This window comes from Schistocerca americana, chromosome 2, assembly GCF_021461395.2.
Source record: "Schistocerca americana isolate TAMUIC-IGC-003095 chromosome 2, iqSchAmer2.1, whole genome shotgun sequence".
NCBI classification, from domain to species: Eukaryota; Metazoa; Arthropoda; class Insecta; order Orthoptera; family Acrididae; genus Schistocerca; species Schistocerca americana.
This window is the reverse complement of record NC_060120.1, coordinates 760,678,741-760,698,950: the sequence shown is the minus strand read 5'-3', so window position 1 is coordinate 760,698,950 and position 20,210 is coordinate 760,678,741. Positions and strand designations below refer to the sequence as shown.

At 39.4% G+C, this 20,210-nt stretch overlaps 1 protein-coding gene across 1 annotated transcript in view; it reads left to right on the top strand.

Moving 5' to 3' along the window:
* LOC124595342 (U7 snRNA-associated Sm-like protein LSm11) overlaps nt 1–19,960 on the top strand; it is a 131,034-nt gene extending 111,074 nt beyond the window's left edge. The window contains exons 4-6 of the mRNA XM_047134055.1: nt 7,401–7,539; nt 19,625–19,791; nt 19,874–19,960. Of these exons, the coding sequence (XP_046990011.1) occupies nt 7,401–7,539; nt 19,625–19,776 (291 nt within the window). The 3' untranslated portion in view covers nt 19,777–19,791; nt 19,874–19,960. The remainder of the gene's footprint in view (nt 1–7,400; nt 7,540–19,624; nt 19,792–19,873) is intronic.
* The last annotated feature ends 250 nt before the right edge of the window (nt 19,961–20,210 follow it).

The following is a 20,210-nucleotide window of genomic DNA, read 5'->3' as shown; positions in this document are numbered from 1 at the left end:
GTCATCCACTGCTGTAGTAGCCCTTCGGCGGCCTGAGCGAGGTATGTCATCGACAGTTCCTGCCTCTCTGCATCTCCTACATATCCGAAGAACATCTCTTTGGTTCACTCTGAGACATCTGGACACTTCCCTTGTTGAGAGCCCTTCCTGGCACAAAGCAACAATGCGGACGCGATCAAGTTGTGGTATTGACCATCTAGGCATGATTGAACTGCAGACAACACGAGCTGTGTACCTCCTTCCTGGTGGAATAACTGGAACTGATCAGCTGTCGGACCTCCTCCGCCTAATAGGCACTGCTCATGCATGGTTTTTTACACCTTTGGGTGGGTTTAGTGACATCTCTGAACAGTCAAAGGGGCTGTGTCTGTGATACAATATCCACAATCAATGTATATCTTCAGGAGGTCTGGGAACTGAGGTGATGCAAAACTTTTTTTGATGTGTGTACTTCTCCCTTTTTGATTCTGCACAGAACCCCCTCATTCCTTACTTTATAAGTCCACCTAATTTTCAACATTCTTCTGTAGCACCACATGTCAAATGCTTTGCTTTTCTTTTCTGGGTTTCCTGCAGTCCATGTTTAACTGTCATACAATGTTGTGCTCCAAATGTGCATTCTCAGAAATTTCTTCCTCAAATTAAGGCCTAAGTTTCATTCTAGTAAACTTGTCTTGGCCCTTTTTTCCAGTACTAATCTGCTTAGGATGTCCTTCTTGTTCCATCCACCACGTGTTATTTTGCTGCCAAGGTAGCAGAATTCCATAACTTCATCTTCTTCGTGGTCACCAATTCTGAAGTAAAGTTTCTTGCTGTTTTCATTTCTGTTACTTCTTATTGCTTTCATCTCTCTTCACTTTATTCTCAATCCATATTCTGTACTCATTAGATAGTTCAATACATTCAACTGTTGTGAGTGAATCTTGTCACTGATATACTTTCACCTTGAATTTTAAAACCGCTCTCGAACCTTTCTTTTATTTCTGCCATTGGTTCTTGAAAGTATAGAGTGAACAGTAGGGGCAAAAGACTACATCCCTGTCTTACATTCTTTCCAATCTGAGCACTTTGTTCTTGGTCTTCCACTTTTATTATTCCCTGTTGGCTATGTATGTGTTCTTCGGTATATTACCCATCTTTCCCTATAGCTTACCCCTATTTTTCTGAGAATTTAGAATATCTTGCAGCATTTACATTGTCAAATGCTTTTTCCAGTCCGACAAATCCTATGAATATGTCTTGATTTTTCTTTCGTCTTGCTCCCATTATCAACCACGACGTCAGAATTGCCTCTCTGGTGCCTTTAACTTTCTGAAAGGTGATCCTCATCTAACATATCCTCAATTTTCTTTTCAGTTCTCTGTATATTATTTTTGTCAGCAACTTGGTGCATGAGTTGTTAAGCTGATTGTGCAATAATTCTCTCAGTTGTCAGCTCTTGCAGTCTTCAGAACTGTGTGGATAGTGTTTTTCCAGAAGTCAGATGGTATATCACCAGATTTGTACATTCTGCACACCCACATGAATAGTCATTTTGTTACCACTTCCCCCAATGATTTTAGAAATTCTGATGGAATGTTACCTATCCCTTCTGCCTTATTTGATCTTAAGTCTTCCAAAGCTCTCTTAAATTCTGAGTCTGACACTGGATCCCCTACCTCTTCTAAATCGACTCCTGTTTCTTCTTCTATAACATAAGACAAATCTTCTCCACTCATAGGGACCTTTATTTCCACCTCTCCGTCCTCTCCTTAGCATTTAACAGTGGAATTCCTGTTGCACTTGTAATGTCACCATCCTTGCTTTTAATTTCACCAAAGGTTGTTTTGACCTTTCTATATGCTGAGTCTGACCTTCCGACAATTTTTTTTTTTTTTTTAATTTCTTCACGTTTTTCATGGAGCTGTTTCCTGTGCTCCCCTGCACTTCCTGTTTGTTTCATTCCTAAGTGACATATTTCTGAACTCCTGAGGTTCTCTGAACATTTTTGTGCTTCCTTCTTTGATTGATCAACTGAATTATTTCTTCTGTTACTCATGTTTTCTTCATATTTATCTTCTTTTTACTTATGTTGTTCTTTCCAACTTCTGTGATTGTGCTTTTTAGAGATGTCCATTCCTCTTCAACTGAACTGGCCACTGAGCTGTTTCTTATTGCAGTATCAATAGCATCAGAGCATTTCAAGCATGTCTCTTCATTCGTAAGCACTTCTGTATCCCACGTCCTCATACATTGATTCTTCCTGACTAGTCTCTTAAACTTCAGCTTACTCTTCATAATTACTAAATTGTGATCTGAGTGTATATCTGCTCCTGGGTAACTCTTACAATCCAATACCTGATTTTGGAATCTCCGCCTGTCCATGATGTAATTTAACTGAAATCTTCCCGTATCTCCCAGCTTTTTTCAAGTATATGTCCCCCTCTTGTGATTCTTGAACAGGTTATTCAATATTACTGACTGATATTTATTGCAGAACTCAATTAGTGTTTCTTCTCTCTCATTTGTAGTACCAACCCCATATTCTCCCATAACCCTTTCTTCTTCTCCTTCCCCTAAGACCGCATTCCATTTCCCTTTACATACTGAATTATCCATTCAATATCCTCATATACTTTGGCTGTCTCTTTAGCTTCAGCTTGTGATGTTGGTATATATACCTGAACTGTCATTGTTGGTGTTGGTTTGCTGTTGATTCTGTTGAGAATAATGCTATCACTGAACTGTTCACAGTGACACACACTCTACTCTAACTTCCTGTTCGTAACAAGTCCTAGTCCTGTTATACCATTTTCTGTTGCTGTTGATATTACTCTGTACTTATATGACCAGAAATCTTTGCACTCTTTCCATCTCACTTTCCTGACCCACATTACATCCAGATTGAGTGTTAGCATATCCATTTTCAGATTTTCTAGCATCCCCACCACTTTCAGACTTCTGACATACAAGCCCCGACTTGTAGAACCTTACTCTTTCATTGGTTATTCAATCTTTTTCTCATGGTCATCTCCTCCTTGGCAGTCCTGTTCTGGAGATCAGAATGTGTGACTAGTCCAGAATCTTCTGCAAAGGAGAATCATCATGTCATTTTTCCTATTAAATGCCACATGTCCTTTAATGCAGTGGTTTACATTGCCTTCTGTGTTCTCACACCGTTGATCATTGCTGATTCTTCTGCTTTTAGAGGCAGTTTCCCACCCCAAGGGCAAGAGAGTGCCCTGAACCTCTGTCCTCTCTTCTCCGCTCTATTTGACGTGGCCATTGGCAGAATGAGGATGACTTCTTATGCAGGAAGTCCTTCGCCATTTTTATGCCAGAAGTTAGCTGCCAGTGCCACTTATTTTTATTCAAAATTTCAGCAGTGATGGGCTCCAACCCGGGACCGAGGACATTTTGATTACTAATGAAAGATGCTACCCCTATACCACGGTTACAGGAGCAAAATGAAATAGAAGACCCTGATGATATGGTTCAATACTGTAATGTGTATCAACTGATAGATTGACTTCAATTGTTCAAATCGCCATTATGTTGGAATTCTGTGACACACTAAGTAAGAAGGCATAAAACTTACTCTGCACTCTTTCATTTCTCAATCACAGTCTGATTACCTAAAAATTAAGAAGGAAACAGTAGTAGCTGCCCTCTTCACAGTTTTGTTTTTTTGTACAAAACAGACACAGTTACATGCACGTGTTTTTGTATTATTTCTGATGATCTAAAATACAATGTGGCCCTGATGTATCAGACTCAGAAGTCTGTGCTAAATTTTTTTAGGTGAATTTCCTGAAATTCCTCTTGCTTCTGCTTAATATTTCCCTGATGGATGTGCTGCACAGTACAAAATGTATCTGCGTCTGTGAATGTGATTTCAATGTTAAGTGCAGCTGGTCTTTTTTTGCAACCAGGCATGGCAAATCTGCTTGCAGTGGTATTGGTCGCACTGTTAAAAGACCTGTCACAGAAAGAAGTTTGCAGATACTGTATAAAGATAAAAACTTGCAGCATTGCTGCTATTTGAATTCTGCCAGGAGAGTCTGCAAGGAATTTCAGTTCTCTGTTTCAAAAAATGAAATCTACATCTACATCTGGATTCTGTGAACCACTGTGAAGTGCATGATATAGGATATGTCTCATTGTACCAGTAATTAGAGCATTTTTCCCATTCTATTCACATACGAAGTGAAGGAAAAATGATTATTTAGATGGCTCTATACTCACTACCTTTATATGAGCTGTACATTGGGGGTTTCAGTATATTTCTAGATTCATTATTTAAAGCCAGTACATGAAACTTTGTCTGTGGGGTCTCTCAGGATAGTTTCCGTCTGTCTTCAAGAGTCTGGTAGTTTGGTTCTTTCATCATTTCTGTGACACTCTCGTGTGGGTCAGACAAACCTGTGACCATTCATGATGCCACTCTCTGTGTACATACAATATCCCTTGCTAATCCTGTTTGGTATGGATCCCACGCACAAGAGCAATATTTTAGAATGGGTTGCATGAGTGATTTGTAACCAGTCTCCTTTGTAGACTAATTGCATTTTCCTACTATTGTACCAGCACACCGAAGTGTGGTACATGCTTTGCCCACGACTGAGCCTGTGTGATTGTTCCACTACATGTCCTACTGAGTGTTACATCCAGGTATTTGTAAGAGTTTGCAGATTCCAACTGTGACTCACTAATATTATAGTTATAGGATACTATGTTTCTTTCATTTTGTGATGTGCAAATTTTTACATTTTCAACATTTAAAGCATGTTGCCAATCATTGCACCACTTTGCAATCTTATAAAAGTCTGACTGAATATTTGTACAGCTTGGTTCAGACTGTACTTCATTGTAGGGACTACATCATCTGTGAAAAGTCTGAGGTTACTTTTAATATTGTCCACTATATCATTAATACACAACATGAACAGCAACAGGCCCAACACACGTCCTTGGGGTACACCTTAAGTTATTTCTACATCTGTCAATTATTCTCCATCCATGATAATGTGGTGCATCCTCCCCACTGAGAAATCCTAAGCCCAGCACATATTTTGTCTGATATTCCATACGATTGTATTTCTGATGGTACATGGTACATGATTACATGGATGTGGTACTGAGTGTAATGTTTTTCGAAAATCAAGAAATATGGCCTCTATCAGACTGTCTTGATCTGCGGCTTTCAGGGTGTCATGTGAGAAAAGTGCGAACTAGGTTTCACTTGATCTATGTTTTCGAAATCCATGCTGATTGGCATGGATGACATCATTATTTTCAAGATACCTCATTATGTTTGAGCTCAGATTATGTTCTAATATTCTACAACAAATGGATGTCAAGGACATTGGACAGTAGTTTTGTGGATCATTTCTTCCATCCTTCTTGTAGACAGGTGTGATCTATGGTTTCTTCTAGCTACTGGACACAGCTTTTTGTTCAAGGGAAACAAGTTACAAATTCTTTTTTCAACAGGTGAAAGTACAAAAACAGATTATGGAACACAATCCATGCATCACATTATACCAATGTCACCAACCAAGATTGGAGCATAAAGGCTAAGATGTGGATGTGTGATTTCTCTATGCTTCTGTCACTAACGCCAGAATGCTCTGTGCAGCCCAGTTGCTATTTTGCATGTGTGTATGGCTCTTCTTGGTATTTGGGGATTGTTGAGAAAGTGAATGACGGTGAAGGAGATGTTACAGGAAGATCGTGCATCCGTATGTACCATTCTTGTCCTTGTGTTGGCCTGATAGTGATGTTTGTGACATTCCATTCTCTCATATTGTGTGTGAAGTTGATATCACCAAAGCAAAAGGCCATACTCATTCTCTAAGCAAAAACTCTTCAAGGTTGGCAGGAGAAAAGTGGTCCTTATACAAAGAACTATTAAATGTGAAATATTAGAGTGACTTGTCACATGTATACTTCTAAATGAACTTGAATGCAGATTGCGGCATCAGCATTTTGTGTTGACATGATAGTGACTTTTGAGAAAGTGCTCAAGTACTGTAAACAAAACCCTAGGTGTCACTGCATTGAATTAATCCATTTATGACACAGAAATTACCATTATAATGTTCATATATTGTGCAATGTATATGAACATTTTATACTTTGTACTTCTGTTTTATACTGCAGTTTTTGTTATACTTGTATATTTTAGGCTCACTTATGTTGTTATGCTCCTTTGATAGCTAACAGTATTTCTCTCGAGGATACTGTGGGAATGCTAATGGCTGAGTGGAAATGTTTTCAAAATCCACATAAAAAAAGATTTTTGTGATGAAACTGTACTATTTGTAGATCATTGCCTAATATTTCCTATGATTTTCTGAGGTGGGAGGGTGGGGTGGGGTGGGGTGAGGGAAGTGGCCATTTTTTTCTAATTTAACACAAAATAAAATAAAATAAATCTACAGAAGTTTGTATGACCAGTTCTTTCATATTTTCATAAACTAGATTTCAGAAAGAATATTAAGGAAAAAATTGGCAGCCTACTTTTTTCCATTTAAAAACTGCTGCCAATTTTTAAATTTTCGCAGTTTGGTTTGAAGTAACACATTGCATCAAACTTTGGCAATCACTACCAACAGAATGCATATAAAGTGATAAAAACTGGTAACAGTTCATGAAATTAATTACAAAAGCTCTATACAAAATCTCATTTCTCTGGTAGATAGAGGATATCATAGCCTGGATGACTTGATATGGAATGACCCAAAGACATTGGCCAATGAGCAGCAGGTCAGTATAGCCAAAGAATAATTGAATAACAGAAGCCAGCATCAATGCCAGACAACACAATCATATATACAGGCTCTTTTGGGGCTATGTTACGTGGTAATGAAGTGCCTGGTAGAGAACATCCATCAAGCACCTCTTTTTTTTTTAAGGGTGGCACTACACATAGATCATAATCAGCTGGTGCCAAACATTGAGTCAATACACCAGAAAAGAGTGTACCAAAACATACTTTCCAGTGTTGTACCAACAACAGCCATGGAAGACCATTAATACCTTGCTTTGGTAATGCAGCAAATAATGAATTGCAGCAACAATTCATAGCCAGGTGCCCTTATATGTGGCCTCTGTGATAAATTCTTCCTTCTTCATGCAGAAATGCCATGTAACTATCATTATTGTAACATTAAATTCTCTAACACATTGTTGAAGAATTGCCAGAAGTATGAAAATTGCTGAATTGGAAGGCAAAAGCTTTGAAATGAAGGAACATTGAGTTGTGCACACTGTTTAATAGTTAATAATTTCAGAATGATTACTATGATCATTCAATTTTGATACAAGTTCAGACAGGTTCCATAAATTCTGCTGCTAATCAGGTTGTATAGTCCCATTTTTAAAACCATTTTTCTAATTTTTTTTCCCTTTTTTTCCAGGTAGTTACGAGAAGTATGAATGGTATCAGGGGTTACTGTGAGGCCTTTGTTGTTGCCTTCGACAGGCACTGGAATCTGGCACTGAAGGATATACGTGAAGTTTGGACAAGAAAGAAGAAGGCTAAAGTACCTTCTATTGGTAAATATATACGAGTACAAGTTATGATGATTTATACTTTGTATGTAATTTACTTCCAATGTTATCAAATTTGGGATGCTATGAGACAGTTATAAATAATGATATCATTTTATATTGATTCTTCTCCAAGGTAGTGTAACAGTAGTTACAACTGATTGCATCAGGCATCATCAGTGTTCTCCCTCTACCACTTTTTACCTAAAAAAAGTCACCAATTTCATGTATTTGCAAATTTATGATCAGTGTTTATATTACTTCTCATTACTGGATTCAGCTGGAACTCTGTATGCTTCTATGAAATTGTCAACAGTCAGTATTATACTCCCATACAGTACAAATTTAATGTGGTGGCTCAAGAATGGCAAATGATCTGTAATGTTTTACAAATTAATATCTGAGTGCTTTCACTGCAGGAAGTCTCAACCTTCTTAATATTTCATCTTGTTTTGCTTAAAACAAACGTTTATTACAAAAGAAAACCATGGAAAATCAAGGATGGAATAACAATATTATGAAAAGGATAGGTTGTGCCTCACCATATAGAGGAGGCACTGACTCACAGACAGGCACAACAAAAAGACTGTTGTACATTTGAGCTTTTGGCCAAAAGGCCTTCTTCTAAAGTAGCAAACACACGCATTCACACAAACACAAGTCACTCTTGCATGACTACTGGGTAGCTCAGTTGATAGACCACTTGCCCTCGAAAGGTGAAGGTTCGACATTTGAGACCTGGTCCGACACATGGTTGTAATCTGTCAGGAAGTTTCATATCAGCATACACTCTGACACAATGTGAAAATTCATCCTGGAAGATGCCTCCAGGCTGTGACTAAGCCATGTCTCTGGTGTCTCGCAATACCCTTTATTCCAGGAGTACTAGTTCTGCAAACATTTTAGATATGCATCACGGTTTCATGATCGTTTACACTGACGGCTCCAAATACGGAAATTCCCTTGGCTGCTCTGTAGTGTTCCCAGACCGTGTCACCAGGATTTGCCTTCCTGCCGAGTATACTGTTTTTTCAGCAGAGCTCCACGCAATCCTGAAGGCACTGCAGCAGGTGCATCGTCTTCCGGGCAGACGTTTTCTCATCGGCTCCGATTCCCTTAGTGCCCTACAATCATTGCAGAGCCTGTACCCAGCTGAGGAGTTGGTCTGGCTCATAATTGACCAACTGTACTTGCTCCACCAGCGGGGTAAGCAGGTGTCATTCTGCTAGGTGCCCGGTCATGTCAGGATATGGGGCAATGAACAGGCCGCTCAGGCTGCCAAGGAGGCCTGAATAGGACAGGACGTGACACAGTGTTCTATTCCCTTGCAGTATGTCATTCCTGTCCTACATAGGAAGTGCATGCAGTTGTGGGAAGAGGAATGGCTGGCAGTGCCATCAATAAGCTGTGATTGGTGAAGTCCACAACCCTGCCATGGCATTCCTGCTGCCAGTTGCCCAGGTGGGATGAAGTCACACTCACTCATCTTAGGATTTGGACTGTCTTCTCACACATGGCTTTTTATTATGGCGAGAGGATCCCCAGTTTTGTGATGCCTGTGGTGAGCACATCTCTATCTGCCACATTTTAACAGGTGAGACGAGTGTAGTTAGGGTTTTAAAGTTTTGTAATGTGTCCGGTTTCTGGCCTAAACTTTTAGGCTGGAGGTTTTAGGGTGTTGCGGAGTGGCTGCCACCTCCTTTTTTTTCCATGCCGTCCCCCAGCCACATCCATCTGCCATATTGTTTTAGGACCTTCTACCACTTTCTTCCTGTGTCGTTCACGTTTTACTGCTGACGCCATGCTTCGTCCCATGCTTCAGTGTGGGTCCGTATGGTTTTCCACCCTTTGTTACATGTGTTTTACTTGCTGTTTTATCTTTCTGTACTGAGTATTTTACTGACACTCATCTCAATCTGTTTTTGTGTGGGCGCTAAAGACCTTGCCGTCAGGCGCCCTTATCACCATCTCCACCACCAGTAGTTCTCTGCACGACTGCTACGGTCGCAGGTTCGAATCCTGCATCGGGCATGGGTGTGTGTGATGTCCTTAGGTTAGTTAGGTTTAAGTAGTTCTAAGTTCTAGGGGACTGATGACCACAGCAGTTAAGTCCCATAGTGCTCAGAGCCATTTGAACCATTTGAACCAGTAGTTCTGCAAGTTACGCATATGAAGTTTGGAAGGTAGGAGATGAGGTATTGGCAGCAGTAAAGCTGTGTGGCTGGGTCATGAGTCATGCTTGAGTAGTTCAGTTGGTAGAGCACTTGCCCATAAAAGGCTCTCGGTAGCCAGAAACATTGATTTTTGTGTGTGTGTGTGTGTGTGTGTGTGTGTGTGTGTGTGTGTGTGTGTGTGTATTTGGTTGTGGTATTCTTTATTTCTTCTATCTGGCTTACTGTAAAAACTGTTGTTTGTGTCAACAATGTAGACCAATATGAGAATTTGGTTATTATCACCATTCAAGATGCATCAATTTTTATCATGAAACCATATTCAAATATAAATCTGTTTTTCGAATCAAAGTAAAGTAAAACACAATGTGCTTCTCGAAATGGCTACTTGTAGTTCAGAGTAGCCCCTATCGATAGGCAGGCCTGCATTTAGCAGTGAATTATATAAATTCTTTGTAGGGTTGTATTGTATTTAACTATAGCAAAAGCATACATATCACATACAAATTCATTCACTGTGTTCTGTGCTTTCATTCATTACTTGCAAGTAGTTAATGTCATGTGAAGGAACAGCCTCCATTGGATAGAACTAGTGTTCTGTTGCCTGACGGTTGTTTGAATGGTTCAAATGGCTCTGAGCACTATGGGACTTAACTTCTGTGGTCATCAGTCCCCTAGAACTTAGAACTAATTAAACCTAACTAACCTAAGGACATCACACATATCCATGCCCGAGGCAGGATTCGAACCTGCGACCGTAGCAGTCGCGCGGGTCCGGACTGAGCGCCTTAACCGCGAGACCACCGCGGCCGGCGACGGTTGTTTGAACTTTTCCCTTTTACACAGGGTTTTAATTTTATTTAGACATTCCTTTCCTGTTGAAGTGCTTGGTATATATGCAAATGTGGTAATTATTTCTTGTTGGCTTCCAAGAATTTACTGTTGCTTTTGTATTCTTAAATTCTGTATGGACTTTGAAGTTTGTGTGTACAATGTGGGCCGTTTTTGTTCCTATATTTTCCTTACCTCAATATAAAGTATCTCCATTGTTGCTTTCAATTCTTTTCTTCATATAATCTCATCCTGATACCATAATAACTTAGTTGATGAGTAAAAGGTTGGAACAATGAGTTGAAGAAAAAATAAATTTTAAACTTTCATCAGAAATAAACCATTTGTATGGATTTTAATCATTCTTTTTAACTTACTGAGTTCCACATGAATGGTATAATTTAAAACTCTGTCCTGTGCACTCGAGCCCAGAATCTTGCCTTTTTGTGGACTGTGCTCATACCAAATGAGCTATGCAGAAATGACTCTCGACTTGTCCTTATAGTTCTATCAGTACCATGCTCCTATTTTCCAGACTTCACAGAAGTTCTTCTATGTACCTTGCTGGATAGAAGGAAGGATTAGAAGAAAAAAAATGAAAGAGAAATGGCTTACCCATGGCCTTGGGGATTGTTTCCAGAATATAAAGAAATATATCTGCTGAACTATGACTCATACTTGGAATACTGCTTTTCAGGGATGAGTCATGAGTCATGCCAGATAGCTAATTCAGTAAGAGCAGCACCCACAAATGACCCGGTTACAGTTTGAGATCCCATCAGCTAAATGGGAAGCTCTGAAACACACTTCATTGCAAATTATGGAAATTCAGTTAGATGTTTGGCTCTATTTTTTGGTAGTAAATTGCCTTGGCTGAGTCAGATGTCAAAATACAGTTATCACCCTGAAGTATCATGGCCACTAAACATAGGGATCTGACAGGTATGGACTACTGTAGGCTTAAGGGGCATTTGTCCAGTCCCATCCTGAACATGGTTGCACTAAGACTGGTTCTCATAACATTTTCAACAATCTTTTGATCTTTATTTTAAGTAAACATTGTTATTTTTCTCTTGGTTGCTTTGTTATTCTTCCGTACACAACTTAACAGTTCCTTGATCTTGATGTGCGTACCAGGTATGATGCCAGACTTCATCCTGCACAGAAGACCCTTGAGAGGCTGAGGTCATCCTAGCAAGAAATTTGTCATGTGCTCAGACTCTGTGTGTCCTCCAATCTATAGTGGAAATGTATCCAATAAAGAAAATGATCCAGAGCATTAAAGACACTGCCTGAACATTTAAAAGTGAAGGAAGGCAGTATCTTTCTGTTGGATGTCAGGGCATGTGGGAATTAAGAGCAACAGCATTGTACACGAGGCAGCCAAATACTCATTTAGGGACAGCAGAGTACATGCTCTTTAATTGATGATAGGAAGAAAAATTATGAGACAGTGGAAATAAGAGTTGCTTTGATGTTACAAAGAAGAAGCTACAACCAACAAAGCTAACATTCGACCAAAGTACTTGTCCTCTCAACCACAGAGATGGCAGGAAGCTGTGTTCAGCAGACTTAAAACAAGGCACTGCTCCATGAGCCACAGCTACTTTTTTAGGGAAGAGGACTCGCCATTAAGTAAGCTTGCAATCTGATACTCTCTGCTCACCATATTTCAAACTGTTATGTTTTACTAGTTAACAAGAGGGCAGCCTTTGTATTTCCCAAGAAATTGCCATCAAGTTTATTGTGTGATAACACCAGTGTTGCTAAAATTTAAAATTCTACATCAAGGTGGGTCTCCTCCTTAAACTGCTGTCGGGCAATGTGTAACGGTCTACCTCATTCATTTTTTATCAGTCAGTTGTTTTCATCTACAGTGTCATTTTATCTTTCATCCCTTTTTAGCTTTACCTGTTTTTCACTACAAATTTTATTTATTAGCATCTATTTTAAAATTCTGTCAAATGTACAGAGTCCGTCAAAAAATGTGTTCATACTGTAAGGAGTGAAAACAGTTTGCTGTGTGTCTGATTTACATTTAGATACTGATCACACATGTAATACTATCTTCAGTGAAGGAAAAGGTTAGGTTAGATGTTCACAATGTCTGCCATTGGCAGCCAGACAAGTATTGGAATGACAAGCAGTCGCTGCACCTACAGTGGTCAATATTTTAATGGAAATTTCTGAACATGCTGCTGTAACCTCTTGGCAAAAGTCCTCCAACATTTGTTGCTTAAATCGATAGATTTGAACTTTCACAGTTCCCCACAAATAAAAACTCCATAGAGGTTTGAGCTGGAGACTGGGGGGAGGGGGAGGGGGGGACTCATTGGGCCATCTTCATCAAATCTAATGTCCCTGTAGATTGTCATTCAGGAAAGCTCATATGGCTGGATGGTAGTGTGGTGATGCCCTATCCTGCTGGTAGAAGACCTCATCGTCAGCTCCAGAAAGTACACTTACACCTGGTAAAATTAATTCACATAAAATTGCCAGTTACAATTCTCTGGTGTCAGTATCACAAAAGAAAAATGGCCCTACTAGCCTCCTAGATGATACTCCAAACCACACATGAGCTCCTGGTAGACTGCCTGCCTTATCTACATTAACATGCAGATTTTTCAGTGCCCAGTAGTACAGTTATGCCAATTCAATGTTGCATTAAGTTTAAACTATGCCTCCTCCAAATTGTTCATTTACAATTAGCATTAATTGATACTATTTGAAAACTGTCTTCAACAGTCACAGTTGATTTGTCACAGTTGTCGTCATTAATTGCATGCCTTAATTGTGGGGTGGAAACTTTCCACTTAGCAGCTTTTAGAATTTGCCATACACTTCTACTACTAATCCTCACTTCATATGCACATTACATAGCAGAATTATGGGCATAAGCAACAAAGTTTTTCAATACGAGAGCCAACGAAGCAGGACTTGTAACTGTACACAGTCTTACAGATCTTCCTTTTGTGAATATCACAAAACACTCCATTTGCCTCAGTTATATCAGTAATGTGTTTATATACTGCTCACCCATCAAGCCTGTTTTCAGCCATTTTATTTTCTCACTATTGTGATGAAAGTACTGACATCTGTTGAGCCAAAGGCCTTACTACAACATACTCATAATTCAGATCAGTTGATAATATTGATATCGTGATACATTAAGACAAAGAGTGTATACATTCTTTTGGCTGACTCTGTATGTAACGTTTAAAGTAATAGTTATTAATCTGACTTTAGGAGCAACAGTCTACATATACTTGTTATAATTTTAACTATTAGTAGTAGGCTTTCTTCTTAAAAAGGGTAATACATAATTATCCTCATAGTAACATACTGTTTATTTGCTCTTTGTTATTCATATCAGTCTTTCCTCCAGTGATGAAAGGAAGTGCTGTGAGGCAGTGGCAACTTGTAACAGCATTAGACATTGGTGTTGGCAGTTATTTCAGTGCTCTTCCTCCCAAATGTTGGCACTGCAATATGACTGTTAGAAAACAAGATAAAAAAACTGTTAATACAAATCCATGGATCATTGTCACATTGAGACTGGTGAAAAATGACTTCATTTATTTCACTAAATGTATCCAATCATGTTCAGCAGAGGCATTAATGACTTCAGTATTGAGTGTTGTAAAATAAAAATCGTGGTGGTGGTGGCAATCATAGTGGAGAAAGATGAAGGGAAAAGTTATGTTCTTTATTTATGAGAGATAACACTCCTTGTCTTGTGGCTCTAACCACTCAATTGTAACGATAAAATGAATTGCAAAGTCAGTCTGCTCTGTTGTTGTTGTTGTGGTCTTCAGTCCAGAGACTGGTTTGATGCAGCTCTCCATGCTACTCTATCCTGTGCAATATTCTTCATCTCTCAGTGCCTACTGCAACCTATATCCTTCTGAATCTGTTTAGTGTATTCATCTCTTGGTCTCCCTCTACGATTTCTACCCTCCACGCTGCCCTCCAATACTAAATTGGTGATCCCTTGATGCCTCAGAATATGCCCCACCAACCGATCCCTTCTTCTAGTCAAGTTGTGCCACAAGTTTTTCTCCCCTCCAGTTCTATTCAATACCTCCTCATTAGTTATGTGATCTACCCATCTAATCTTCAGCATTTTTCTGTAGCACCACATTTCGAAAGCTTCTATTCTCTTCTTGTCTAAATTATTTATCGTCCATGTTTCACTTCCATACGTGGCTACACTCCATACAAATACTTTCAGAAACAACTTCCTAACACTTAAATTTATAATTGATGTTAATAAATTTCTCGTCTTCAGAAACGCTTTCCTTGCCATTGCCAGTCTGCATTTTATATCCTCTCTACTTTGACCATCATCAGTTATTTTGCTCCCCAAATAGCAAAACTCATTTACTACTTTAAGCATCTCATTTCCTAATCTAATTCCCGCAGCACCACCCGATTTAATTCGACTACATTCCATTATTCTCATTTTGCTTTTGTTGAAGTTCATCTTATATCCTCCTTTCAAGTCACGGTCCATTCCGTTCAACTGCTCTTCCCGGTCCTTTGCTGTCTCTGACAGAATTACAATGTCATCGGCAAACCTCAAAGTTTTTATTTCTTCTCCATGGATTTTAATTCCAACTCAGACTTTTTCTTTTGTTTCCTTTACTGCTTGCTCGATATACAAATTGAATAACATCACGGAGAGGCTACAACCCTGTCTCACTCCCTTCCCAACCACTGCTTCCCTTTCATGCCCCTCGACTCTTTACAACTGCCATCTGGTTTCTGTAAAAATTGTAAATAGCCTTTCGCTCCCTGTATTCTACCCCTGCCACCTTCAGAATTTGAAAGAGAGTATTCCAATCAACATTGTCAAAAGCTTTCTCTAAGTCTACAAATGCTAGAAACATAGGTTTGTTTTTCCTTAGTCTATTTTCGAAGATAAGTCGTAGGGTCAGTATTGCCTCCCGTGTTCCAACATTTTTACGGAATCCAAACTGATCTTCCCCGAGGTCGGCTTCTAGCAGTTTTTCCATTCATCTGTTTTAGTATTTTGCAGCCATGGCTTATTAAACTGATAGTTCGGTAATTTTCACATCTGTCAACACCTGCTTTCATTGGGATTGGAATTATTATATTCTTCTTGAAGTCTGAGGGTATTTTGCCTGTCTTGCTCACCAGATGGTAGAGTTTTGTTAGGACTGGCTCTCCCAAGGCTGTCAGTAGTTGTAATGCAATGTTGTCTACTCTCGGGGCCTTGTTTCGACTTAGGTCTTTCAGTGCTCTGTCAAACTCTTCACGCAGTATCATATCTCCTATTTCATCTTGATCTACATTCTTCCATTTATATAATATTGTCCTCAAGAACATCACCCTTGTATAGACCACCTTTCTGCATTCCCTTCTTTGATTAGAACTGGTTTTGCATCTGAGCTCTTTTATTCATACAAGTGCTTCTCTTTTCTCCATTGATCTCTTTAATTTTCCTGTAGGCAGTATCTATCTTATCCCTAGTGATATGCGCCTCTATATCCATACAATTGTCCTCTAGCCATCCCTGCTTAGTCATTTTGCACTTCCTGTCGATATCATTTTTTAGACGTTTGTATTCCTTTTTGCCTGCTTCATTTACTGCATTTTTATATGTTCTCCTTTCATCAATTAAATTTTTTATCTCTTCTGTTACCCAAGGATTTCTATTAGCCCTCGTCTGTTTATCTACTTGATCCTCTGCTACCTTCACTATTTTGTCTCTCAAAGATACCCATTCTCCTTCTACTGTATTTCTTTCCCCCATTCTTGTTAGTCATTCCCTAATGCTCTCCCTGAAGCTCTCTACAACCTCTGCTCTGCATATCTATCTGCCACCAAATGAGCCACTTGTATGCAACACTTTGACTCATCTCTGTAACTGAGGCAACCAAGAATTCGTCACACTAGGAGATTTCAGCGATCACAAGTGAATGCTTGTCAGTGGCTTATATTTTTCCAGAAGTCAGGTGGTATATTGCCAGACTCATACGTTCTACACACCAGTGTGAATTGTCATTTTATTACTGCTTCCACCAATGATTTTAGAAATTCCGATGGAATGGTATCTATCACTTCTGCCTTATTTGATCTTAAGTCACCCAAACCTATTTTAAATTCTGATTCTAATACTGAATGCCCCATCTTTGCCCTGTCAACTCCTATTTCTTCTTCTATCACGTCATCAGGTAAGTCTTCCTCCTCATAGAGGCCTTCATTATTTCCCGAAAACGTTTTGTATATTCTTCTTTTGTCGCTCAACTGAAGTATTTCTTCTGTTATCCACTGTTTCTTTGTGGTTATATTCCTTGTACCTACTGTTTTTGTTCCAGCTTCTGTGACTGTCCTTTTTAAATATGTCCATTTCTCTTGAACTGAACTGCCTACTGAGCTATTTCTTATCACAGTATCTCTAACCTCAGAAAATTTCTAGTGTGTCTCTTCATTCGCTAGCTCTTCCAAATCTCACTTCCTTGTACAGTGAATCTTCCTGACTAGTCTCTTAAACTTCAGCGTACCCTTCATAATTAATAAATTGTGTACTGAGTTTATATCTGCTCCTGGGTGCAAATGACAGGTTCCTGAAACAGTATAATTAAGGAGTCTACCAAAATAAAGTCATCACAAAACCTAATAGCAGGGATGGCAGTTGCAATTTAAACAACACTTGTTGATCGGCACTAATTTTACTTAAATGTTGTCTTTCATCATATTGACCAGGACAGGGAAATGCTGAGAGAATTCGCATTTCACAGAATATCAGTGTGAGCTCCGAAAAACAGAACAACATCAAAGAGTGTAGGAAGCATCGGGAATCGAACTCTGCTATAAATAGTGGTGCAAGGCCAACAATAGCAGAACGATTCTACTACCACCAACATATATTGCTCGCAAGGACCACGAAGATAAGATACGAGAAGTAGTGAGGCATGTAGATAGTCGTTTTTCCCTTGTTCCATTTGTGAGTAGAACAGGATAGAAAATGACTAATAATGATATGGGGTAGCCTTCAGTGCGCACCGTATGGTGGCTTGTGGAGTATTTGTGTAGATGTAAATGTAGATAGTTCACAGTCTGGTTGGAGACCAAGCAGGGAGTACACATAACAGCAAAATCACAACACCTGAAGAAAATGACTGGGTTGGTCATAGAAATAGTGTGCATAAAATGGAAACAACTACTCAGCAAAACACTTGGAAGCACACCATAAATTAAAATACTTTGTTAGCAGTCTCTCTCTCACTAAGGCAATATTATAGTGATGCATTTATATCAACATCTTAAGAACAATAACAATGAAATTGATGCATATAAATATTAAATTTTGTATCATATATTAAGGTGGCTCCTCTGAAGTGTGTGACACTTTTCATCATTTTTCCAGTATACTATGAACTCTGAAAGTGGAGCTGGGTTTTCCAAGTGTATCTGTGGGAACAGTCAATGCAGTTATTTCATGTTTTATAATCAGAATTCCTAAAGCTTATAAATTTAAGGAAACTTGAATTAATAAATTGAGTGTGGCTCCAAAAAGTAATTAGGATCCAATAATTAAAATGTTTAATACCGTAAAACAAAAATAATTTGAGTGGAGCAGAGCACAGATACTGCACAGTTTAACCAAAGTCCGGCGAAACTTTAATTATTCATCAAATTGTCATAAATATTGTAACAAAAATATACCTCACACTATTAATCTGTTTAAATTTTGTTTCCCTCTTATTCTCTTCCTTCCAGCCAATAGTGACAGTAAGTAAATGAACAGAAAATGCAGCGCATATACACCGAAAAGCCAAAGCAACTGGTACACCTGCCTAGTATCATGTAGGGCCCCCATGAGCACGCAGAAGTGCTGCAACATGACGTGTAATGGACTCGACTAATGCCTGAAGTAGTGCTGGAGGGAATTGACACTATGAACCCCATAGGGCTGTCCATAAATCCGTAAGAGTACGAGGGGTGGAGATCTCTTCTGAACAGCATGTTGCTAGGCTTCCCAGATATGCTCAATAATGTTCATGTCTGGGGAGTTTGGTGGCCAGTGGCAGTGTTTAAACTCAGAAGTGTGTTCTTGGAGCCACCCTGGCAATTCTGGATGTGTGAGGTGTTGCAGTGTCCTGCTGGAATTCCCCAACTCTGTCGGAATGCACAATGGGCATGAATGCGACAGGACCAGACAGGATGCTTATGTTGACGTCACCTGTCAGAATTGTATCTAGACTTATCAGGCGTCCCGTATCACTCCAACTGCACACACTGCACACCATTAGAGAGCCTCCACCAGCTTGAACAGTCCCCTGTTGACTAGCAGAGTCCATGGATTCATGAGATTGTCTCCACACGCATACACATCCATCCACTCAATAAAATTCGAAATGAGTCTCATCCAACCAGGCAACATGTTTCCAGTCATCAACAGCCCAATGTTGGTATTGACAGACCCAGGCGATGCGTGAATCTTTGTGTCATGCAGCCATCAAGGGTACACAAGTGGACCTTCAGCTCCAAAAGCTCTTATCGATGATGTTTCATTGAACGGTTTGCATGCTGACACTTGTTGATGGCTCAGCACTGAAACCTGCAGCAAATTGCAGAAGGGTTGCACTTCTGTCATGTTGACTGATTGTCTTCTGTCATCGTTGGTTCCATTCTTGCAAGCTCTTTTTCCAGGTGCAGCGATGTCAGAGATTTGATGTTTTACCGGATTCTTGATATTCACAGTACACTCGTGAAATGGTCATACGGGAAAATCCCCACTTCATCACTACCTCAGCGGGGCTGTGTCCCATCGCTCGTGCGCTGATTATAACACCATGTTCAAACTCACTCAATTCTTGATAACCTGCCATTGTAGCAGCAGTAACCAATATAACAACTGCGCCAGACACTTGTTGTCTTATATAGCTGTTGCAAACAGCAGCGCCATATTCTGCCTGCTTACATAAATCTGCATTTGAATACGCATGCCTGTTCCAGTTTCTGTGGTGCTCCAGTGTAATATCAAGGAAACAATCATGAATATTAAGTAAACTAAACATTTCTAAAGTGGTATTACATCTTTCAATTGCACTCTTTGTAAGGTTCTTGTGGTACACTGGTAGAAAGCACACCTGCAACGGGTCGGACTGTACTGGTTCTGAAATCTGGCAAAAAAGAGGAACTCCTTGAGCGACATCTTCCGCAGTTGCTCTTGAAGGGTGAACATGTTGCCATTATTTCTGTTCTACGCTGATTGAGCATAATTTACGTAAGTCTATTTACATTAATAATTTTGTACAGTTAGATTAAAAAACTAAAGAGGCTGAAACACTTTTGATCTATCTGTACAGGTTTCATGCAGCTCCTGCCCTCAAGACTGCACAAAGAATGTCTGCAAAGACACTACTTGACTTTGGCAAACAGATGACTCGACAGCTGTATGATACCCAAAAATATAGTATTTGACAATAAAGAAAATTATATTTTGTGCTTGTCCATGTCAAATGATTTAATGTCATGTTTTTGCAGTGACTTTCAAAATGGATGCCCATATTGTTTAAAGCATACAGGGAAAAACAGTCAAAGCCCACTTCCGGTAGTTTGAGATTCTGATACCAATGGATTCTGTATGTATAGTATTATGTTCTAACAGCTTCATACATCTCTCTGTAAAGAATACAGAAAGAA